This window comes from Protopterus annectens, chromosome 9.part0 (genome assembly GCF_019279795.1).
Source record: "Protopterus annectens isolate FY-2018-M chromosome 9.part0, PAN1.0, whole genome shotgun sequence".
Classification (NCBI taxonomy): Eukaryota; Metazoa; Chordata; order Ceratodontiformes; family Protopteridae; genus Protopterus; species Protopterus annectens.
The window spans coordinates 1140591564-1140615689 of NC_056743.1; the positions used below are offsets into that span (position 1 = coordinate 1140591564).

Here is a 24126-nt window from a genome sequence, read left to right on the forward strand (position 1 = left end):
GCTTATTTTGAGGCAAAGACAAAGTACATTTTAGTAAGGAGAGGTCCCCTACATTTTAGAATTTCCACTTGATAATTCAATTGGAGGATTTCTGACTTGTTGAAATGTGATTTTAGCTTTGTCAAGGTTTGATGAGAGGTAAACATCTACATTATGTTGAACAAACTCACCAGGTGTTTTGGCAAAAACATGTTGCAGCCATTTTCAAACAGTTTTACCTTAACATCTTATTTAGTTAAGAATGTATATTTTGTGAAGCCCTCCTTCAGGCAAGAGTTCTGTGGACAGAGCAAACATGGAAAATGACAGAGTCAATCTATGTCTAATCTTCCTGCTAATGTGAAAGAGGGCAGACAAAATGTTATTTAGGCCACATATGGACTGCCACAGCAAACAAAATGTTATTTAGGCCACATCTGGACTGCCACAGCAGACTGACTTGTAGTTTCTAGGAAAATTCATAGACCTTATAACTTTCTATATGAAGTCCAGTTTAATTTTGTCTTAGACTTTTCAGAGGGAATAAAAGTCACCAGATGTGTACTATTAGTCTCCAATGAATCAAAGTTAATCTGCTCAAGCAGGTGAATTCCAAGTTAGTTTAAATCAGCAAGATTCCAATAAAATGTTCACAGGCTCAAAAAACCCATAAAAAAACATAGCTTTATTAAAATGAAAAAGAGTTTACAATATACCACAGCATTTCATACTCAAAAGTGCTTCTTCGGATGAATAAAACCAGGTGACAGAATTGCAATCATATAAATAATAATTCAGTATTAACTAATCACATGATTAGAAAATTATAAAAAAAAAATCGTATTTAGAGATAACCTACTGTGCAAAAATAAGTAAATTAATTTAAAAACAGCTGCATGCCGTGCCACATATGGTGCATGCTTGATTATGCCTGAGTCTAATTTTTGGAACAGCTTTATACTGAGTTGATGGGGTTGTGATTTATATATAGTGTTTAAGTGTTGCTTGGTTGAAATTGGAAGCCATTTTTTGGCTTACTTGATGTAATACTTGTGCCAGGAGAGATGAGAATGAGAAATAAAATCTTCATAACAGCTAATTGCAGTGTGTGTGTGGTTAGCAAGAAGGACTGCTGCAAGTCTGGGATAGGTATACTTGTTCCTACTGCCCCCCCCCCCCGGCTTCTGTCATTAGTATATACTGGTACAGTTATACACAAATGTTAGCTGCTGGAGAACCCATTTAACAATTTGCACAGTATATACAATAAGTTTTGATCATTTAAGCTGATGCATTCCCACATCATTGCCATTATATAGTTAAACACCATCTAGAGAGGATATATGTTTAATATCAAAGATTGTCAAGAGGTCAAATATCAACACCTTTCTCATTCCGCTCTACCTCTGATGATTTTGTTTTCCAGCAACAAAGGCTTGATGTACCTTTAGCATAGGAATCACAGCCCCCTTTCCTCACCTTGCCAGCGTTTAATAGCAGCTTAATTCTCAAATATTATTGTGTTCTCCTTCCAGGAAAATAGGCTTATTCTGTGCTGGTTTATTAAAGGTAAACAAATGAGCAAGTGTTTTAGGTTTCAAGACAAGATATTCTAGATGTCTACCATCCTACCATCCTAGAATGTGGTCTTCAAAGACTGGTGTGAGTTAAGGGAAGGTAAGTGGTAGCATGTTTTGGACCTGTCAGTATCACAATGCAGGAAATGCTTTAGCAGTTGTTTACAGTTAATAGATTATTAGGTTTATAAGTACTTAGTAGGGTATTGATCTGTGAGGATCTTAAGAAGCCTAGTTTTACATTCCCAGGATAATTTTTAGCCCTTATGTTTTGCATATGAATAACCCAACGATGAGCCTAAAAAGTATATGTTGGCACATTTACTTGTTGCCCCACCCACAAGAGACATGGGTACTAAACCAGGAGTGAATTTGCAGTTTCCCATCTATTCATCTAAATTGCATATCACTAGTGTAAAATAAGTACTTTGCTTTATGTGGAGTGGAAGATGCAAACATAGAAAATGTACTCTTTGTGATACATACCTATCTCTCCAACATTTGGTATTTATGTTTCAAAAGAGACTGAGATCCCTTGAATGAGTGTTCACACTACCATTGGACTTGGGAATGTGTAATAGGTCTGACAGGATAGGGCCTTGTGAGGCTATATATTTGAGACATAGGTCACCTCTTAGTAGTCAGTATGAAACTAAATAGAGGACAAGGCTGTGAGATGGCCTGCATAGTTTTTGAGATTTAGGCCCTTGATTTTTTTAGTGAGAAAGTGCTGTGGTTCTTCCAGCTGAAGCAAGTGTTTGAACAGATACATACCAAATGAATTATAATATTCAAAGATCAGTCAGATGCAAGCCATGTACAGTGAACTGATTACATCCCTGGACCTAGACTTCCTTCCAGTTGTGGAAACACGGTGATCAAATGACAGCTCTTTGCTGACAGAGGTTACCTGATCGCTGACTACTGGATCAGCTTTCAAGAGTCTGTCGTCAATGTGAAAACTACAATAGAAGATATGTATGCCAAAGGATATGATTATACATTTCTTGGTATTTTGTTTTAGTCCATAGTTTTGACACCGGCTATTTGTTTGGGAAGGGCCCTTTTGGAGGATTTTGTTGTCCACTGAGGAGTTTATGACGATAATAAGGCTACAGTCATCTGCAAACTTGGTAATCTATAAACCCTTAACATTTGTTTTAACCTCGGAGAAATAAATACCAAAGTGGAGTGGCCGAAGGACTGAACCCTGTGGTGCATCAGTAACCTCTGTGAAGAAGTTAGCCAGGTTAAGTAAGCAGGATCTGCCCTTGACAATTCTGAACTGCCTTGGGTCAAGAGTTTGTCAGTTACCTATATCCGTATTTATTAATTCTATAGTGATCTTTTCCATAGTCTTAAAGATGAGTTTGGACAGGTTTATGGCTATGTAATTACCCTGGTCCAATGATGCCCCATTTATGTGCAAGAAGATGCATGTTGCTATCCTACATTCATCTGGCATGAAACCTGTTTGTAGTCTGATACTGATAACCTCTGTACAGGGATGGACAAATCCTGTTTCAGGTTAACCAGTAGGCAGCCTGGTATGTTGTCTGGCCTCATAAGAAGTATTGTTCTTGGCCTTGGATAGTGCCTTGAGGGCTTGCTCTGGGTGATGTAGGCACAGGCATGTGATCTGGGAATACAGGAGAGGAGAGGGGGTGAAGTTTCAACTAAATTTGTCTGTAAGTAGATCGGGTATGTCCTCTGAGTCTAAGTATGTGATATCCATTACTATTAGCTCTATGCAGTTCTGGGTATTATTTTTGAGATTTTCAACATTGTTAAAGAAGGCTTTGTGGTTATCCTTAATTTGGGAGGCTATTTTTACCTCAGATCTGGCATTAGTTAATTTGATGTGATCTGGGTCCAGAGCTGGCAGTATAGAATTCCACATACATATGGACGGAGCTTTTGAATTTAGCCAGGGTATCATTCAGTTGTAGTATATTAGCCTTGGCACAATTTCTGAATAACAGATTTTGTTCTTGAAATGCCACCACAGCAATGTTTTGTCAAGCTAGCACTGCTGCTATACTTTCTTTAAATCAGGCACAGTATATTCCTGTGACATTATACTTAGTAACAGAAACTTGCTATGCATTTGGATATCCCTATCCTTCTCCCCAAGATCTACTTTCTTGGCCATTTTCACCATCTTTCCCTTTGCCTATTAGGTAAAGAGGCTCCAAGAATTTAATGGCTGCATCAGATACTTCAAATGGCAAGTTCCTCTCCAGGTACCTGACCATTAAGACATTTGGGAAATGAAGAATTCGGCTCAGTCTTACCTTAAAGAAGGCAGCGTTAACTTCCGGGAAGGTGCACAAGGCGAACATCTTCCTCATCACTCCGGCAGAATAATCTAGCAATAGTTTAACGAAGGGACCAACAAGACAGCTCTTAGTTGCCTGGACCTCCATACACATGACTTTTTGAGTTTTAACTCCATGAAGCAAAGAACAATGTATTGGAAACTGCCTAATTTGGGGTCTTGCTTTAAGGTTCTATAGGGTGTGTCAGTGCTTAGAACTAGAGATGATGGAGGAGGGCTAACACATTTACCAGCTCCATTTCAATGTGGCAAAATCCTCGTCTTTGCTCAGTCTGCCAAACTGTCCAGCTGTACAGTACAATGCCATGATCTATTATTTTAATTATTTACTTTTATAAGTAACTGTTGAATGTTAATACAATGATTTCTAATAATACTGTTGTTTTCTTATTAAAGAATATGAAGTTATAGTTTTCACTGTTTACTAGAAATGCTTCCTTTTCACCAGAGCAGGGATATCCATACCACTTCACTTCACTGTCACATAGTTTGAGCTTCAGATTATCTTTTACAAGGTTTGTTAAGAGGGACATATTTAATTTACTGTAAAAGAAGTGGACAATTCTCCCCATTGACCAATGGTCTGAATAATGAAGCGATTGCTTTGATTGCATAAAAATCATCTAATTAGCACCACTGTAATTGAAGACTAAAACCAGACACATTTCCTGGGATTCAGAAAGTCTTACTGTGATGTAGAGGTCTTATTTCAAAATGTATTCACATCATGGTAAGCCTTTTTGATTCTTTGACCAATCTCTCACTATGGTTTTCCCTTCAATGGGGCTCTTGGATGGAGAATGGCCTCATGGGTGAAACTGCATGCTAATGTGGCAGCCCAGGGGAGTGGTTACTGTTAAATAACCATGCACTGTCCTCCAAATATGTTGAAATAGCCCACTTTACTTGGCTTTAGGTGAACACTGTATTTTGATGGTGGTTACTCATTCACTGTAAATGGAGTACTCATAACACATGCAACTTAAAACTGTGAAGCCATGGAAATGGGGGGGGTGTCATTTTGTGTGTGTGTGTGTGTGTGTGTGTGTGTGTGTGTGTGTGTGTGTGTGTGTGTGTGTGTGTGTGTGTATGTGTGAGAGAGTCTTGTGTGAGTATGTGCCTGCCTGGGTGATCACATAAGTGGGTTAGGTAGGCGACTGAGGGTCTGGATGGTTAGACTACTTGCTGATAATTCTGCCAAACTAACATTTAAACCAATGCACAGAAGATTAATAACAGACTTATGGAAGCAAAACAGACACTGGGCAAAATTATTTGGGAAATGAATTCCACACAAAGATGAAAGAAGGAATGTGACAAGTACTGAATGGGAAGGTGAATGAAAAAAAAAATAAATGTTTAACACCAAGACCCAGGCATGCAAATTCAGGAAGATAAATTTTAAAAGAACAAAGATGAGAGATAGCAAATATCAGAAATGGAAATGAGGTGGAATTATCTGAAAACTAAAATAAATAAATTGGACAGTCAAATTAAACATAATGTGAGACAAGATCAGGAAAATGTCGAAAAAAAATGATATAATGATATTGAACATAATAAGAAACAGTGGTTTGTATGTGTTTGTGTGTATGTGTGTGTGTGTGTGTGTGTGTGTGTGTGTGTGTGTGTGTGTGTGTGTGTGTGTGTGTGTGTGTGCTTCTGTGTGTGTGTGTGTGTGTGTGTGTGTGTATATATATATATATATATATATATATATATATATATATATATATATATGAGATGTAGTAGGATTAAATACTTACAAATCAATACAGTGTGTGTAGATTATAAAACTTATTCTCAAACACAATGGATTCTATATACATTAAAACAATTACACAACAATTTGGCTACACAAAAGGGGAAGTGATTTGTGCTAGTACCATCCAGGTACCTTTAGATGCTACAATTAAATGAGATTGTGATGAAAAAATACAGTACAAATCGGATCAAAGCAAAGCAGAGGAGGATGAAGGAATTAGTAATAATGGCTTGAGAACAATTTATTTTGAAGTTATAGTACCATTACATCTGTTATTCATTAGGTCATTTGAATATGGACAGATTCCTCAAGACTAAATGTATACTTATTAAACCTAACTTTAAAGAAAAGGAGAATAAGAAAAAACACAACTCATATAGTCTTGCATGAATGATTTCTTACTGTGTAAAAAATAATGAAGACAATTATTTTTGATAAATTGAACAGAACTGTTAAGATTGGGACTTGAAGTCATATATCAGCATGCATATGTTAATAACAGGTCTATAACTAACCATTGCATGATTTTCTGTAATAATATAATAACAGGTTTAGGACAAACCAATTTTTCCAGGACTCTCTTTATTGTATGAGTGGGGGGGGGGGTGCAGTTTAGGAGGAATGAGGGTTAAGTCAATTAACAGGGGCTAGGTCTTTGACTAATAAGGGGTTAAGTGGTTGGAGAGGCTAGAGGAAGTGAGGTAGGTTAGGGAGGGATTCATTTAGCAAATATAATTTGGAACAGAGGAAGTGGTGTCACATTTAGGCATGAGTTGATGACTTGGCTGAAGCTAACCGACGTCCAGATGACCTTGTAGGTACTTCAGTGGCAGGTACGCCTTGGAATGGGTGTGTTGCAAAGGACATTTACAGGATGGATCAGGTGTGTGTGCATTTTTTTCCCTCACACTCAGTGCTGTTAATAGTTGTTTGTTTAAAATGGGGCTGTTTAGAGTTCTGGGAGCAAGGAGGTATGTTGTATAGCTGTGTGACCAGAGCGGACCGCATGGTGTTTGAGTGAAGCTAGAGTGGTTGTGGGTGTTAGGAGTGAAGGGTTCATACTGATAAATGTTGGTGGTACACGGCTTACCTCCAGGTGTGGAGGTGGTGGCAGTTTCTTCCATTCCCTGGTTGCCTAGTGGCTCGTTGTAGGTCTGGGAGGGATTGGTTCATTAGGGTAGTTGCATTGCTTTGATTTGGTCATTGGTGGTAACAGTGGTGTTCTGGTTATTTCCCTGTTGTTCCCTAATAGCCTTGTGGCTTCTGTTGGTTGGTGGATGTAAACCAGCCCTGTAGGTCATGGGGCCACATTTATGTCCAGGTAGAGTTGGGTGGGTCCATGGAGGTTGGTGTCCAGGTGCTTCAGTTTCCGGTCTAAGTGTGGCCAATCACATGGATGAGGCCTTCACACATGCGCAGCGAAGCCAACAGCTGTTAACGAGGTTGGGAGAGCTTGTTGGATAGCTAGTGAGCTCTGGGGGGCAGCCAAGATGGAGCTGCATAGTATTAATGGATAGGTCCTCGGCTAAGGAAGTGGTGCAAGCTTTTGGGTATCTGTTTCCTTTACAGGATTGTCACAGAATGTCCAGATGTTGCCTCATATTCAGTCGGTTCCTCCTAAAGTGGTGGTTTTCTGGCTAATCACTAGGATGATTTGAAGGACCAAGGTCACCCAATAATGCATACACCTGATTTGCTGGCTTGAAACCCTTAAGAAAGATATGTTAACATAAAGTCTGGTATGCTAGGAACTTTCTAAGTCTTTAGGAACAACATTTAAAATCTGTCCCCCCATTTCGTATGGCTGTCTCTATGTTTCTTACACTAAGAGGTCGACAGAAGAAGATTGATAGAAGAGGTGATGGTTAGAGCTCCTATTCTTAAAAAAAAAAAAAAAAAAAATATATATATATATATATATATATTTATATATATATATATATATGGGATCCGTACAGATGCTCGACTGCATCTTTCACCGAATCCCAATATGGTGAGCATACTTGCGCGAAAGTGCTGTTCACCAAAGCAGCACTTTCACGTAAGTATGCTTGTTGTTCCGGTCATACTATGGTACGGTAAGGGATAATTCCCTTTTGCCCACTGTAGTGTGACCTCGGAGTGAGAATATTAAAGTAGGGGTGTGTGTGTGTGTGTGTGTTTTTTTTTTAACATACTTTAACGAAAGCGCTTTTTTGATGAAAGTGCTTTCGTTAAAGTGTGTTTGGTGGTAATGGATTTGGGATTTTGATCTTTCAATCAAAAGTCCTAGATCCATGTATATATATATATATATATATATATATATATACTTATAAAGGAATTATGCGCTGACAATGGGGAGTGGGGTCATTCCATGACAGGGGATCTTACAGCAGATGGCTTAGGGGATAGTGATGTGACCGCATGGTTCCGGGCCTTGGGTGCAAGGCCTGCTAGAGTCATCATCATATTATTTATATAAAAACCAAAAAGGTTGTTATTAATTAATGAGGATGTTACATTGGTTGGCCTGCTTGTTGTTGGTGGTGGATGACTCTGACAGTAGTGCACGAGGTGGGATATTCAAGGGGCTTGTGTTCACGGTTCCAGCCATATGGTAGGGTAAACCTTAGTTCTGGTGCTGCTGAAGGGTTAGGAAGAAGAGGATGGTGGTCGTTACCATCACTTATTAATATATGTTTTTCTGGGTTTTTTGTCTCTCTCTCTCTCTCTCTCTCTCTCTCTCTCTTGGAATTTAATTGGCATGGGAGTGCTGATGGGCAGTGGAGGTGGCACAGGCTGAAGAGTTTTCCAAGAGGTGTCCATGACCGAGGCTGTTGCACAGTAGGAGCAGGAACCCTGTCAGAAAAGGTGGCATTCCATGTCAAGTGCCACAGACTGCGGGAAGAGGCAGAGGACGGCGAAGGAGGTGGATACAGCTGGCCCATCAGTTCCAGGCAGGACTCCAGACAGAGGTTCAGGTAATGATTTTGCATCAACAAGTTTGCCAAGCGAGGTAGGCTATGAGGAGGTGAGGTTAAACAAGGAGGAGAGGGAGCCTGGGGGTAGAGAATTTGGTGCAGAATGGAATACAGTACGGTGTGCGGCGGTAGAGGTCACTGTGATTTTGGGGATCAGTGAGGGAGAAGCAATTGGGGGGTGTAGTGCAGAGTCAGAAGATAGCATGGGATTGGGTTCTGAGCTAGGCTCTGAATTTGGCCTTTGCTCGGGTGATTGGTTGACCACACAGGCCTTGGGTCAAGTGTCCGGGGCTGTCTTTCTGACACCGCACATTCCATCTTCAGTAAAGAAGAAAATTTGGAAATGGGAATATGTAGATGTATTTGAGTTAACTGACACAGAAGGAGTGCAGTGACTGGTAGAGGCTGAGTCGGCCAATAGTAAGGATTTGTTGGTGGCTTTGGGTAGGGAAAGAGTAGGTAGGATTTGCCTTAGGATTTGGGATAATTGAGTAGTTGGGTTTGTTTACTACATGGCAGTGCAACTAGGAAAAGATGGGTCTTTGGCTTTGCCACTTTTGGGTTACTTTCTCATGATTTGGGAGGCACAATGGTTATGGCCTGGGAATGCTTGGTTAAGGCATGACCAGAGGTTCCAGAAACGGAAAGCAGTGGATTGTTGTCTTTGATGGGAGGTGCGTCATCCTGACATCTGGTTATCTAACATGATGGATAGTTATGGGGGGATTAATTGGGGTGTGGAGAATGAGTTGCTGTGTACTGGTCCTTTAATAGTGGGAGTTATTCGAGGGTAGGGTGCAAATTATTGCACTCTTGTTCTTGGCATGGGGGGAATCACCTGGCCATTCAATGTGGGAGCCATAATATCAATGCTATGAATGCAAACTTTACATCAGGGGAGGGCGGCTTTCCCTCTGTCCAGGGGTTTCAGGCAGTTAGGGGCAGAGGTCATTTTCATGGATCACGGGGAATTGGAATTTTTAGGGGAAATAGGGGAAGGGTTGTCTTTCCCCATTAACATGGAGGTTTTATGATGCATGATCCAAGGCTTTCCCGACCTGGCACTTAAAGATGAGATATTAGATGTGTTACAGTGAGGCTTTCTGATAAAATCTAAGGTGGTTGGAAATGGGATGGTTTGTAAGAATCCACACTCAGTGCGGGGCAAGGAGAATATATTGGGGGGATTGGTGGAGAAGGAGTGTCAGGCTGGTCCATTATTGTGTCTGTTTGATATTCTGCCTTTTGTTAATTTTAAGGTTTCACCACTGGGTTTAGTACCAAAGAAATGGGCCGGTGAGTTTAGGTTGATTCACCATTTGTTGTATCTCAAAGGGGGCTCAGTTAACTACTTCATTGCGGGTGAGGATTTCAGGGTTAGTTATGCATCTTTAGATGATGCCATCAAAGTGATTAGAAAGTTTAAGGAACCATGGCTAATAAAGGTGGACATTGAGTCTGCCTTTCATTTACTGCCAATCAGGCAGGAAGATTGGGTGTTACTGGGTATGGTGGTGGGCAACAAATATTATTTTGACAAAGCTACGCCAATGGGCTGTTCAGTTACTTGTGCAACATTTGAGGAATTTAGTTCGGTAGTACAGTGGGTATGGCAGCAGATGGTGGGTACACAGAAGACAGTACATTATTTGGACAATTTCTTGGTGAAGGACGAGTAAGTGCACAGGAGGGATTGCAGCAATTCAAGAGCTGGTGTGAGGAACTAGGGGTTCCCTTGGCACAACATAAACTGGGAGGTCAATCATGGGTGTTAGAATTCTTGGGCTTAATGGTGAATGCTGAACAGGGTTTGTTTTGCTTGCCTATGGATAAGATAGACAGGTTGAAGGCTACAATAAGGTCAGTTGTGGCTAAGAATAATTTAGGGATTCAGACAGTTAGGGTTTTTGAATTTTGCATGTTGAGCAGTACACCCTGGGTGTACCTTTTGTAGGTCAGTGTCCTTTTTGTTAAAAGGGGGCAAGAGTAAACACCATTGGGTTAGGGTGAACAAGTTGGTTCGGGAGGATTTGTTGTTGTGGTTGTGTTTTTTGGAGCAGTTCAATGGGATATCCTTTTGGCAGACAGACTGGGTAGGACAGGAGGAACTTCAGTTATTCACGGATGCAGCAGGGAGCTTTGGCATGAGGACTTAGTTTGGGGGATAGTGGTTTGTAGCAAAACAGCCTCGGCAGTGGAAGGAGGAATTGAAAAGAGATGTTTCGTTTCTAGAGTTGATGCCTATTTGGGCAGCTTTGGTAGTTTGGAAGGATCACCTACATGGGAAGCGGGTTATTTTCCATTCTGATAGCATGGCAGTGTTGCGAGTTCTACAGAAGAAGATGGCTAAGTCAGAATTGTTATTATTGATTTTACGTAAGTTGGTTTTACAGAGTCTGTTAATAAATTTTTCATTTACAGGGGTGCATGTGCCTGGGATGAGGAATGACATTGCTGATAGTTTGTCCCAATTTCAGTTTTCCACGTTTTGGTTGTTGGCTCCAGGGGTGGAGGAAGTGCTGGTACTCTTGCCAGAGGAGGTGTGGAACCTTGGGTCGAGGTAGCCAGGAGGTCGGTGCGTCATTCTTGGGCTTTGTCCACAAGGAAGGCTTACAGTAAGACCCTTTGTGAATTTGATCAGTTTGTTTTACAATTGACAGAAGATGAAGGGCTATGGTCTAAAGAATTACTGCTCTGTTATTTAGCTTGAGCTTGGGGTTTAAGTAAAGCCTTACAAATGGTTAAGGTGGAATTGGTGGCAATTAGTATATTTGCACAGGTATCTGGGTTACATGATTTTATGAAGTCATGGACAGTAGGGCATATGTTGAAAGGATGGGGGAAAGTGGCTGGGAAATGTAGTGACATGAGATGACCCCTGACAAAGGTGTTGTTGAAAGTTTTGTGGAAAGGTCTAGCGTTATTGGAAGCTAACTCCTTGGATTATGTTATGTGGTTTACACTGTGTGCATGGTTATATTTTGGTGCTTTCCAAGTGTCTGAGTTGTTAGGATCATTACATTGGAGGGATGTAATGATAGGCTCTGGGTCGGTTATTATTGGGTTGCAAAAGACTGAGACAGATAAACTGGGTAAAGGTTCAGTGGTCATGCTCAATGCAGATACGAATGTTGGGCTTTGCCCAGTGAGGTGTCCAAGGAATTAAGATGGATCCAGGTGGGGGACCCATATGACTTAGTTTTCTGTTCAGCTGATGGGAGGGGAGTGACAAGTGCTTGGTTTGTACAGCTCATCAGGATGGTTTTTCGTTGTATGAGTTTTCCAGCAGAGAGGTTTGCATCTCATTTATTTTGCATTGGTAGGACTTCAGACTTGGCTAGGGATGATAGATCTATTGACGTTATTAAAAGGGTGGGGAGATGATCTTCAAATGCATTTCTATCATATATTAGATAAAGTTTTGCTTGGAGTATGTTGTTAATTTTCTTTTCTTTTAGGAAAGCAGATTGTCATCATAGGTCATTTTTATATCCACTGGGTAGAGAAATTGGCCGTGGTTAGGGCGGATGGAAAAAATTTAGGTTTGTCTCACTTAGGTTGGACAGTGACTTGGCATGGGGTTAGAAGGGTATGGATTGATGCATGAGTTTGAGCAGGTAAGGTTGAGGGTAGGATGTTCTTAGATATTAGCGGTGGTAATGGGAGGTAATGACTTAGGAATTCTTTCAAAGAAGCGGTTAGTAGATATCATTTTACTGGACTTGTTGAAGTTGCAGATGTTGTACCTGGGTATGTGTATAGCGTGGTCCAGAGTTAGTTCCATGTTTGACTTGGAGGAATGTGTTTAGTTATCAGGCTATTGAGTGGGTTAGGAGGTTTGTTAATCAGAGGTTTGCTAAGCAACTAAGGGTTTTAGGTATGTATACCTTTGAACATAGGGACTTTTCAGATGGTGACATAGTTTGGTTCCAATCAGGCAGGGTGCATTTGAATGATGTGGGTTTGGATTTGTTTAAAGTTCACTTGAAGTTGTTTCTAGAAGGTATTGTGAATGAGATGGCATAAGGGGGGAACAGCCTGGGTGCAGGCTGGTGGGCGGAGAAGAGGGAAATTATTGCCCTCTTCTGTTCCCCCTCTATGTGAAGGTGGTCATAGCTTCGAGTTGGGGATCAAGTGAGTTGCTGGACACTGCTTGACAATAAGTGAACTTAATTGGATAATAGTTGGTTGGAAAGGGTGAGCAAGTACACTGCCCATTTAAAGGTTTGGCTGGGTGACTAGGTACACTGCCCTGATGGATGATGGAACAGGCTGAGTGGGTACGCTGCCCTGATGTATGACTCGGTCAGGGTGAGTAGGCACGTTGCCCTGAGATCATTCGAGAATTGTGAAGTTGCTGTTTTTTCCTGTTATTTGTTTCTATGTGAATAAAGTTTATGTTTCTGTAATATTAATAAAGGTTGTCAATTGTCTTTAAGTGTTGGTGTGAGTTATTTAAAAGGGGGCCGGTCAAATTAAGATTACACCTGGAAAACATACAGAGGGGTGGAAAGGCCATTATCTGTGCAGAAAACAGCAATGAAGATCAAAGCTTTTTTAGAATTAGATCTGGAGGTAAACAGAACCTCTAGCTAAGCTAATGGCACATATCTGTGTGGTTTCTTACAATATTGTGGATTTATGCAAACAGTACCCTATGCCACAAGAGCAGGTTACAAAAGGACAGTGGGTGATAATAAACATTACACAAGTCTATCTAGCTGGGTGGTAAATTTAGCTACATACGATTCAAGTGAAACATTCTGTTATGTTATAACTGAGAAAAAGCTAAATCAGAGAATCTATGAAGATAAGTAAGCATAAAGACAAAGAAAAAAAGGCAGTGTCCTGTACAGAAATAGTATATTGTGTTAAAATTTTAGAAAGTTCATTTTGAGATAGATGAAGTTACCATAACTACAAGAGATGGAGACTGTAGAGCATTGCTGGAAAAAAGTGAGTTAGACTTACAGCTGGGGGTTCAGTTTGGAGTTTTTTTACAGTTGGAATCTCAACAGAGAAAACTGCATTGCTTTTAGTGAATGCTTACAGATCAGGTGCTTTAAGTCATGTTTTGCACGTTGCATCATGTGATTTTAGAGCATTATATAACTGATTGATGTTTCGTATGAATTTGTTCAGACAAAGTCTATTTACTAGACAGAAGTGCTAAACCATATTAAAGATGAAGTTTCTTTCCTCTTTTGGACATGTTTTGTATTATTTTTGATGTTTTATTTGAATCATATTGTTTTGGTGTGTTTCTGTAAGTACATGCATGCAGACTGTTTTCTAAAAGGGAATATTAAAAGTAGACCATGAAGCAAGTTACATTCACGTAGTGCACAGGTGAAAAACCTTGCTAATAACCAAAAATGCTCTGAGTGAGATGAAAAAACATTTTCACTGGGTTCCTCAGTTTTGGAATATTTGTTTGTTTTTTGGCAGTGCAGAGTTTTAAACAGAAGGCCATTGAGAGAGCAGTGCCAATGCTGCACTCTGGGTGGAATGGACATTCTATAAAACACTATTTGCTGATAAAGAGAGTACAAATATTTGGTAGATCATAAATGTTGTTACAGCCTTGAGATTGTTGAGACAATGGAATTGAGATAAATAAGGCCTGAAAGGAAGGCTACTACATGCCTGCTTGATGAAGGAATACTACAGTTTCTTTCTAGAGATATAAACATATGAACAGAATTTACAGTGATATCTGTTTCAAAATATTTTTTTCATTAAATTCAATGGAAAAGTAAGGAATTTGAAAAGGGAAAGGAAATTTAATGGAAGGCTGGTAGAGGAGAGATAATAATGCAATAACACTATATAAACTGTTATTTTCCAATATACATTCAAATTAATTTATTACAGTGCATTGATCATATCTCCTATTACATAAAAAGGCCTTTGAACTGATGATAAATATTCATAGTTACAGATAAATGATTTACATTAAGCAGGACCCTAGACAAAGTTACTTATATGGTAGCTATTTGAAGAGAGGTTTGAATCCAGTTCCATAGCTGAATGTCTTGAATTTCTCTTTTTCTTTTCATGACATGTAACAGTCTAATTCCAGTAATCAGTATGCTATACATTAAAATGCATATTCCACTGCCCTGTGCTGATAAATGTCAAAAAGGCAGAAAATCCATTTGTTTAGAAAGTACTTTAGTAGTCATCAACAAGCCAAAAGAGGGAAGTATGTGGTTGGATGGTAGGAAACGGTGATAAACTGATGCTCAGAAATTTGACTTTCAGAATGTAAACTTATAGATTACATTTATACTCAGAAAGGGATATATGCAAATTAATAGGAGTGAATCATTAAACATGAAAAATACGTACCCCATAAAAGGAATAACAGTAATAAGAAATGAGAATAATAACTGCAATAAGGTATTTTGTACAGGGACTGCATTTTTCATACTCTGCAGTGTGGTGATTGGTGCTATTTCCCCAACCTCTACAAACACAAAATTGAGAGTTCCCTTTACTCCAGTGTAGTGCATCCTGATAAATATTGTCCAGTGTAGTGCATCCTGATAAATATTGCACTATATTAGTGGTGTGTGGTGGTGTGGGGGTATTGGAGGAATGCTGTTCCCCACAGAAACATGACTTTTTTCAATACATTTATTAAAATACAATTCACATACTTGCATTTTTAGAATATGCAGTGAGTGACACACTTTTCTAACACCCTTCTGTTTACAGCTATTTCATGTTACTGCTGCAAACTACTTTATCTCTCCAGCAACTGAATGTACATATTGTGGTTAACAAAACTTATAATGTAATGTAGTTTGTTATCCCATTTACATATGATTTAAGTAACCTCTTAACTCTGAGTCTATATCTGTAGGTGACAAAGGTATGACTCCAAGAAATGTTAACATGGATCATGAGTGAGTGTTATGGGTATCGATTTGCTGGTGTTCATTCATTTACTTGCATACTAGAAGCTGAGCAATTGGTATTAGTGATAAAATTTCACATGTAGTTGACAGTGCTATGAGTTGAGTAAAGGTTTCTTTTCAACTCAGACTTCTTGTAAAGGAGTTAAACATCATTGCGTTACTTCTGATATAGAAGGAGTGGAACAAGCTATTAAATGTTTTATGATTTACTGTTTACATTTATGGTTTCAGATTTACATTTTATAACATTTACTGACATTCACATTTGATTTTTTAGGCTCAGCTATGTAAGGGCAACAAACATTAACATCATTTTATCATCAGGTATCCATGAAACAATATGCAACATTAGTGTTGTAAGTCAAAATGAACTGCAGGGATTCAAACATAGACTCTGACAAAAGATGGCAAGCATATAAGAAAAGGAATTTACCTATTACCTCAAAATGCTAAAGCAGAAATAGAAAACACATTTTGTGATGGAAACATTGTAAACTGTTAAGCTGTACAGATTACCATCAAAATGTCGTTGGTCATCTGTGAGATGCAAAATGTGCAAAAAGCAGTTTACAAGGTTCTTGTTTTAGCAAAAAAAAAAAAAGTGTTGAATTCACAACAGCAAATGCACAGTATCAGTTGCTGTTGTAAAATCGTTGTTCTGAGTGGAGATTGCACTATGGAGGGGATTTGGAAATGTACCCTTTCCCTCACTATAGTGTGATCTTGGAGGAGGTTTGTAGCACAAAACTGGAAGTATAGGTATTTTCTGCATAGTTGACATTCCTGAATTGTCAACCGTCCTTAAATACCTCTTTTGGTTATATGCATGATCGGTTATTGGATGCTCGTACATTTTGGGTCATACATATGAACGCTTGCACTTTCACTGAGATTTTGATAGTAAACCAGTTGTTACATATGGACAGAAGTTCAAATACCAGTAGAAAACATTAAAAACACCCAGCTGTTACTTTAATAGAAATACAGTTGCTATCACCATTAGAACGGTAGTTGAATGAAAGACACTTACTGTAACTGCTTTTTCCCTACTGCTTACACAAATTAGATCTTAAGAAATATTAATTGCATTCCCTTCTCCACTCACCCATTTCTTCCATCTCATCTTCCATCTTCTGAGACAAAATCTTTACCAGGTCTATATTTTTCACCTTTAAAACTTTGGCTGGGTTTTCACAGCAAGCTGATATTGCCATGACATAAAGGGCAACCTGTCCTGATGTAAACTCAAGTCCTGTGAAAAATCCAAATAAAGAATAACTTGAAAACAAATCCACAGAAGATATGAGCAGGTTCTAAGCATCTACCAGTGATTTCATAAGTGTTCTGCTGATGTGGAAAAATCACATCTCAGAATTAAAAAAAAATTACCACAATCTGTCACAACACAATCTTAAAATGTCAGTATTAGCTTGCTGGAATAAAAAAATAAATAAAATAAAAATAGACACTATTGTGCATAGAGGTGGAAGTCATATCTAGGCTGTTGACATTTCAGCAGCGTTTTCAAAAACACCTTATGCCTTACCTGAAATCTGATTTCTTCTTCAAAATGTAAAATTACTTTTGTTTTAGTATAACATTTTGTGATTTTGTGTGAGATATGGAAAAAAAATTTTTTTTTTTGAGGCAGAAGGTGGACTGGACTACTTTGGTCATTGTCCAGAAACATCCTAGTGAGTAAAATACAAATACTTTTTTACTGGTTTTCTGGTAGTCACTGTACATGAAATGACATCAACATACAATGACATGGAGAAAATAAGAAAGTGCTTAAGAGTAGCATAAAATGTTCATTTTTCCTGTATACCAGAATGAATGGATCAGATACTCCTATTCCTGCATACACATTCCTGCAGAAAGTAACAGAGATCTAATAGATTTTAAGAATGCTTAGAAATAAGGACAGCAAAAGAAGGCATAGAATTTCTGGATAAATGCTGTTAATGATTGTAGGGCCAAGGCAAGAGAATTCTTTACAACCGGCCATTAGTGAGTGAGAGGGTCATGATGCATATTCTTTCAGTCCAAAAATATCAGACTTGCTTTGAAAGTGAAACACTAAGTGTATCTTTTGATGTTGTTTTATCCTTCACTCTCAATTTCATATGGCATCAGAGTTATAATGTGTATTTCTGAGGGACTATGACACTGTCATGCAGTAGCAGACTGGTGTATGTGAGCTTGCCTCCTGGAAATATGTCCTTGAAAGCTGCAATCAAATTTCAGGTTTTTAGGCTGGTATGAGACTTGTAGATTCAGCCTTGTACTGTAGAAATATGAGTAAAATGAAAATTATTGAAAGATAAGTGTAAAGAACTTTGTGCAAGGATGAAGGGATTTTTTTTTTAGCATAACGATAGTGTATTTTTCTTAAATTAGATGTTTAGATGGAGTATAACAAATATAAAATGACTGAAAGTAGATAAGAAATCAGCAAACAGCAGTTTCTAGTATCCCAAAATGTTCTTAATTGGTATTATACAATGACTGGCCATTAACATTCCAAAATGAGCACGTTGATTAGTCAGCCCAACCAGCCCAACCAGCGTGCCCATTGTAAATCGAATATATCCCAATGGAAAAATGTCCAGTCACCCGGACTCTCTTCAATTAATATATGCTATTAAAATTTTCCTTTTCTTTCATATTTTTTTTAAGAGTCTTACAAAATATGGAGACTTGAACAAGAGAGATGAGACAGACACAAATAACAAGGATACTCAGATACGTTATACAAAACTAGAAGAACATACCTGATTATCCTTATATTTTTCTCTCTCCTGTCTCTTCCATTCATTTGAAATCTCCAGATTTCAATGTTTTAATTAAAAACAAAGAAACAAAGAAGCAATAGAGATCTTCCTTTCTCCGTTGCTTCCTTTACACAGCACTGATGTACTGCATAAGCGTGGGAACATGCAGTCGATAAAGAAACTGTACACAGCCCTGTTAAAATGGCAGGTTTTTGTGATATAAATAAAATGAGACCACAATAAATCATTTCAAAACTTTTCCCACCTTTAATGTGACCTATAACCTTTACAATTCAATTGAAAAACAAATTTGTTAGGGGAAAACTATAAAAAATAGTAAACGTACAGTAAGCTGGTTGCATAAGTGTGCACACCCTTAAACTAATACTTTGTTGAAGCACCTTTTGATTTAATTACAGCATTACAAATGCTTCATGTGACCTAAACACATTAATTGCATATCACAACAGGTTAAAGTGCTCCTGAATCTTGGTATGAAATACACATTGTTTAAATTATTTTGTCACAAATCAGTTATATAAAAAATCAAAAATACAGACAGGCATGACATTTTATTTGGAAAAAATAGATATATATGGAAGTTAATAAACATGCATCTAGTTTTACATGTGTAACACCCTCTGTTTTAGAGTTGTTTGAAACTAATCATTCAAAAGTGACATTACCATTTTCCACTCGTTTGACTGCATCATCCTTCAGTGCCTGTAGGAGTTGCTTTTCCTTAGCAAGACTGTGATTCTGTGCCAGACGAAGGCCAATCAGGATACTTGGATTTGGTGAAAACTGCTTGTCTATTGAATTGACCATTAATCTCAGAAGATCGTCAACTAGTGGCTGCTGGTCAGCAGGAATAGCTGGAAAACACAAAAGAAAAAGCAGACATACATTAAACAGTGCATGTCCTGATTAGAACAGGACTCATGTTAGGCTGTTTTACAAATGATCTGAAATCAAATCTATTGCTAACATCAGTACATCACTAGGCTTTTGGTGTGAAATATGCTTATAGAAAGAATGTACTAAGGTTGATGATATAGGTTGGTCATTTCATTAGTGTAGTAGTATATCTGCCCAGAATGTTATACTTCATTACAGTAGACACCTGTTTTATTTGTTTATCTTTTGTTAATTTGGTTGGTCTACTTTACAAAGTCCATTTGCAAAGGAGACCCGAGGGGAAAAAAGTCCCCACAGAATGAACAGAAAATAATAAACTACAAGATAATTGCCCAAATAAAGAACACTAACACACACACAAATATATATTATACATGGTAACCATTTGAAACATCAGGACCCCCTAGAGTGAGTCCTGAAAAACGGAGACTGAATGGTCAAAAAAAGCAGACCTACATATATTAAGTACGAGATAGACATTTCTTGCAGTATTCCATTTTCTCAGACATATAGTGAGCTCAGAGTAAGTATATATAAGTTCAGCAGTATGCAGGGTATGGGAGGAAGTTTAAAGATGAAGAGTGATGTTCGAGATTCATCCTAATCCAGAATTTTTTTGTCTTTTTTCAGTGTGCTGGCAATCAGGGTTTCAAGTGACGACATTCCAATAAGGTGTCATTATGCATATATAGATATATATATATATATATATATATATATATATATATATATATATATATATATATATATATATATATTCTGCGGTGGTGCAGCAGTAGCATTGTTGCCTCACAGCAAGAAGTTCTCCCGTTCGATTATCAGCTAGTGTGCGGGGAGTGCCTTCTGTGTGGAGTCTGCATGTCCTCCCTGCAGGTTGAGTGGCGTTCTGAAAGACATGCGTGAATGGGCGTGCCTTCGTTGAAGGTTGGGCATCGAGCTGGCAACTCGGCACTGTGAAAATCTACTGCCAATCATTAGCGGACCAGAGTTCCACTGTGGCGACCCCTAACCGGGAAAAGCCGAAAGACAACAACATATATAATATATATATTAAGTCCAATCAATACAACACCGGAATACGACAGGAGTGTGCTGTATAAAATCCAAATTATTAAAACGCCAACAAACAGCACAATAAACATGGCCAGGATCAATCAACGAATCCAATGTGCTGTTCAAAATACGTTCAAATCACAAGCAGCTACACAGTTCTTGGTATATACGCTCAAACTGCAAGCAGCTGACGATAAGCGATGAACAGCAAAGGCGTACTATCACACTTTTAACTTTCTAGAGCACAGCTTAGTAGCTCCGTATCTCCATATCACTCAGACATGCTATACGCAATATATTTTTTGTATTGAAGTATATACTTGAGCCAAGCACTAAATGGTACTAAATAATCCATAAATTTATTAAAATAGCAATAAAACAATAAAAAGGAAGAACATAGGATAAGCGCTTTCAGGTCACCACCACGACCCTTCCTCAGATCCTTATAACTGATATTACATCATTTCCTTCTTTTAAAATGGCAGGTTTATACCAATAAGGCAGTCTATTGCATATTAATGATATTACATCATTTCCTTCTTTTAAAATAGCAGGTTGGCTTGAGTATATGCTTCAACAGAAAAAATTTAGACTGAAGCTTTGGCATGTCAGTTTGAATTTGTCTTCCAAGCATAAACTCATCTGATGCATAAACCCAAATCTCAGATTTGTGCCCCTTCCACTTGGACGTGGCTAGAAATCTCCCAACATACTTGAGTTTCTGTGCAGGACTATAAAATTAACTACATCAATGCCATCCAGATCATGGAGTAAATTAGTCATCTTGTGCTGAAAGGCTTCGGATGTTGAGGTTATGCCAAATAAAACAACAAACAGATGAAAAAACGCTCAATTTATTCACATAAAATGGAATAAAGCTTTCGGGTAACACCCTTCATCAGTTATGCCAAATGCCAGTCATTTAAAACAGAACCTTCCAATAGGGGCAATGAAGGCTGTTAGCTTTTGTCTTTGTTTCTCTAAAGGTATTTGCCAGACCCCAGTGGATGCATCTACTATAGAAAACACTGTAACATTAGCAATCTTGGGTGCTATGTGTTCTACAGTAGATGGAATTAACTTGTCTTACACAACTGCATCACTGAGTTTTTTTTTTTAATTAGCACATATTTAAACTTATCCATTCCTTTTAATTACTGTGATTATAGAAACACACTACTCAGTCAGTTCACTTAAACTTATGATAATGTTAAGTCATTGCATTCAGTTAAGCTCTGCCTTGGGTATAGCCTAGGCATAAGGAACAACATTCATTTTACCTTAATCTTTACTGCTTCAAAATTAACCAGGCCAGCTTTATTAAATATATTTATATTCACTTCATCAATTTTAGCAATTAAGCCCAAACTGTATGCCACAGTTCTGCTGAACAGATTATTTATGAACAAACCTTTTGGCACATAAACCCATATCTCAGATGTGTGCTCCTTCTACTCAGACAAGGCTAGAAATCCTCCAAAGTATTTGAATTTGCCTGCTGGACTATAAATTTTACTCTCTGCTTCATGCAGCTGTAGGTACTTTGAGAAGCTTCAGTATACAACACAAGATATCACATTAAAATTGGCCCCTGTATCAGTATTAAAGCTCACTTGTATTCCATGAATAATAATTTTAATTTGCCAGACTGCTTCTAAATCATATGCTATAATGACTGAACTCAGGAAAACTGCTTGTATCACATTATTTTTAGTTTCATGTTCACTAACTGTGCCAAAAAAACATCAAATTGGCATAGTTTTTTACATCCGCTACACCTTCTGGCATGTGTGGGACACTGACCTGACTCATTGTGGTAATGGTCACACCTCATGCATACTTATAATTACTGTGTTTCATGTGCATTCATTTAATTTGACCACACTTGTGCCTGTCATGAAACTTGCCATTTACTTTTTGTTTTACCTCACAAAAATCATCAGCCATATTCAAACTAGAATTTTGTCTTTTTACTAATTCATCCTTTCCAGTGATTTGTATTGTTTTCTGTAAAGTTAGAGTAATGCTAAAGTGTAACCTTTGAGACACTGCTATGTCAAACAGCCCAATCACAACTTAGCCTCTTATTTGCTCATCTTTTGTGCCATTAAACCCACAATTTTTTCTCAGTTTGTATAGTCACGTCAAAAAAACTTCTGTATATTCACCCTTTGCTTGTACACATCTCTGAAAGCATTCCTTTTTGTATATTATTTTTCTTTTTAGCCCAAAATATTAATTGAGTTTACTAACTCATATGTAACACTCTGTTCCTCAGTGAATGTATCTGGCTTCCACTTCATGCCCCATAGAATAAAGAAGCATATTTACCTGAATTTCATCAGTTTCCTTACCTAATTTGTTTGCCACATGAAATCACATAAACCTGTGTCTCTAAGCAAGCCAACCAATGGGTTTTGAAAAGTCGAAAGGCTCTGGGTGTGTGTAAAGATCATCATTGCTAAAGAAATAATTTTTTTCCTGGTCTGAATAGACTAAGTCTGGCAAAACAAAAACATTTTGAGGGAACATGGCTTTTTTCGCTTTTTAGTGATTATTTAATCTTGAGTTTGTGGATTTCCATGGAGTGGTGCAAGGTTTCATAAATGTGAAGGCAGTTCTTTCTGTTTTCATTCAATGAGAAAATTATGATTCAGGCACCGTGTCAGAGCATGCACCATTGTTTGCTAGGGTTACCAGTAATATCTGCTGATAGTTCCACAAGGGTCAAATATACTGCCAGTTTCATCAAACAGGTAGCTTTTATTCATAACAGCATGGCATACTAAACAGAAGCTATGACATCTCTTCAGCATTTCACAATCTGCTGACAATAGCTTAAAAATCTCTTGAATGAATATAATTTGTAATCAACCTCTGCCTGTTCCATAAAGATAGCTGCACATTTTCTTGTTTATCTCTGTATTTTCTCTGTTTTTCTACATATTTCCTGTTTATGTACTACTCTAAGTCCAAAATGGAAATTTGTTATTCTTCTGTGGCTGCTTTACCTCTTTTAAGAACCATAAAAATATGCCCTACTCCAATGTGTCTTCTTTTTTCTCTTCATTCTATCTGCCATTGTCCAAAGCATATCATGCTTTTAAATAGAATATCACAATATCTGTGACATTTTCCATTTTTCCAAGCTTTTACTTATCTCTGTTTTGTTTTCTGTTGATTGCAAAAGTTTGCGTCTTTATTAGTCAAGCCATATTTATTAATGTTAGTTAAACCAAACTTCAGTAGACATATTAAGATGTCCTAGCCAAATTTCTTCTAGTCAGTATAAATACCACTTGAGTTACTACTGAAAATATTATTTTCTTATTTACTTTTATAATTATCAGTTATAATAGAGATTTGAATTTCATTTAAAACTTTTATTTCAAATTTTACAGCAAAAACACTGACAGCCATTTTTTAAACAAACCACTCACATTGGAAACAGACTTAGCATGAGAAACCATATACTTGTCTTTCTTTAAAGCTCACATTTAGTGAGAATGCATTTGGCAACCTATTAAACTACAAGAGATATGCTAGGATTTATAATCAAATAGTATATAGTGAAGCACTAACTATTGGCGAAGGGTATAGGAATTTAAAAGACACATGTGTAATAAATGTAATAACAGCTTGGGGCAGCCCACTGGACACAAGTGTCACTTTTCAGGCGTAGCCCAGTAGTACTGGCTGATGAAGTAACTTGGTCAGGGTCATACAGAAGATAAATGGAGGCTAAGGGAATCAAACCCTGTGCTACAGAAAGTAGCTCTTGAACAGTTCATAAGTGCTAGACAAACGTTTGTAGCACAAAATGCATTTCACACCTG

At 38.0% G+C, this 24126-nt stretch overlaps 1 protein-coding gene across 1 annotated transcript in view; it reads right to left on the reverse strand.

Moving 5' to 3' along the window:
- Positions 1 to 24126, reverse strand: part of LOC122811874 (cobalamin binding intrinsic factor-like) — a 206904-nt gene that overhangs the window by 176290 nt on the left and 6488 nt on the right. The window contains exons 2-3 of the mRNA XM_044084009.1: positions 19006 to 19194; positions 16651 to 16797 (exon numbers count right to left, since the gene is read on the reverse strand). Of these exons, the coding sequence (XP_043939944.1) occupies positions 16651 to 16797; positions 19006 to 19194 (336 nt within the window). The remainder of the gene's footprint in view (positions 1 to 16650; positions 16798 to 19005; positions 19195 to 24126) is intronic.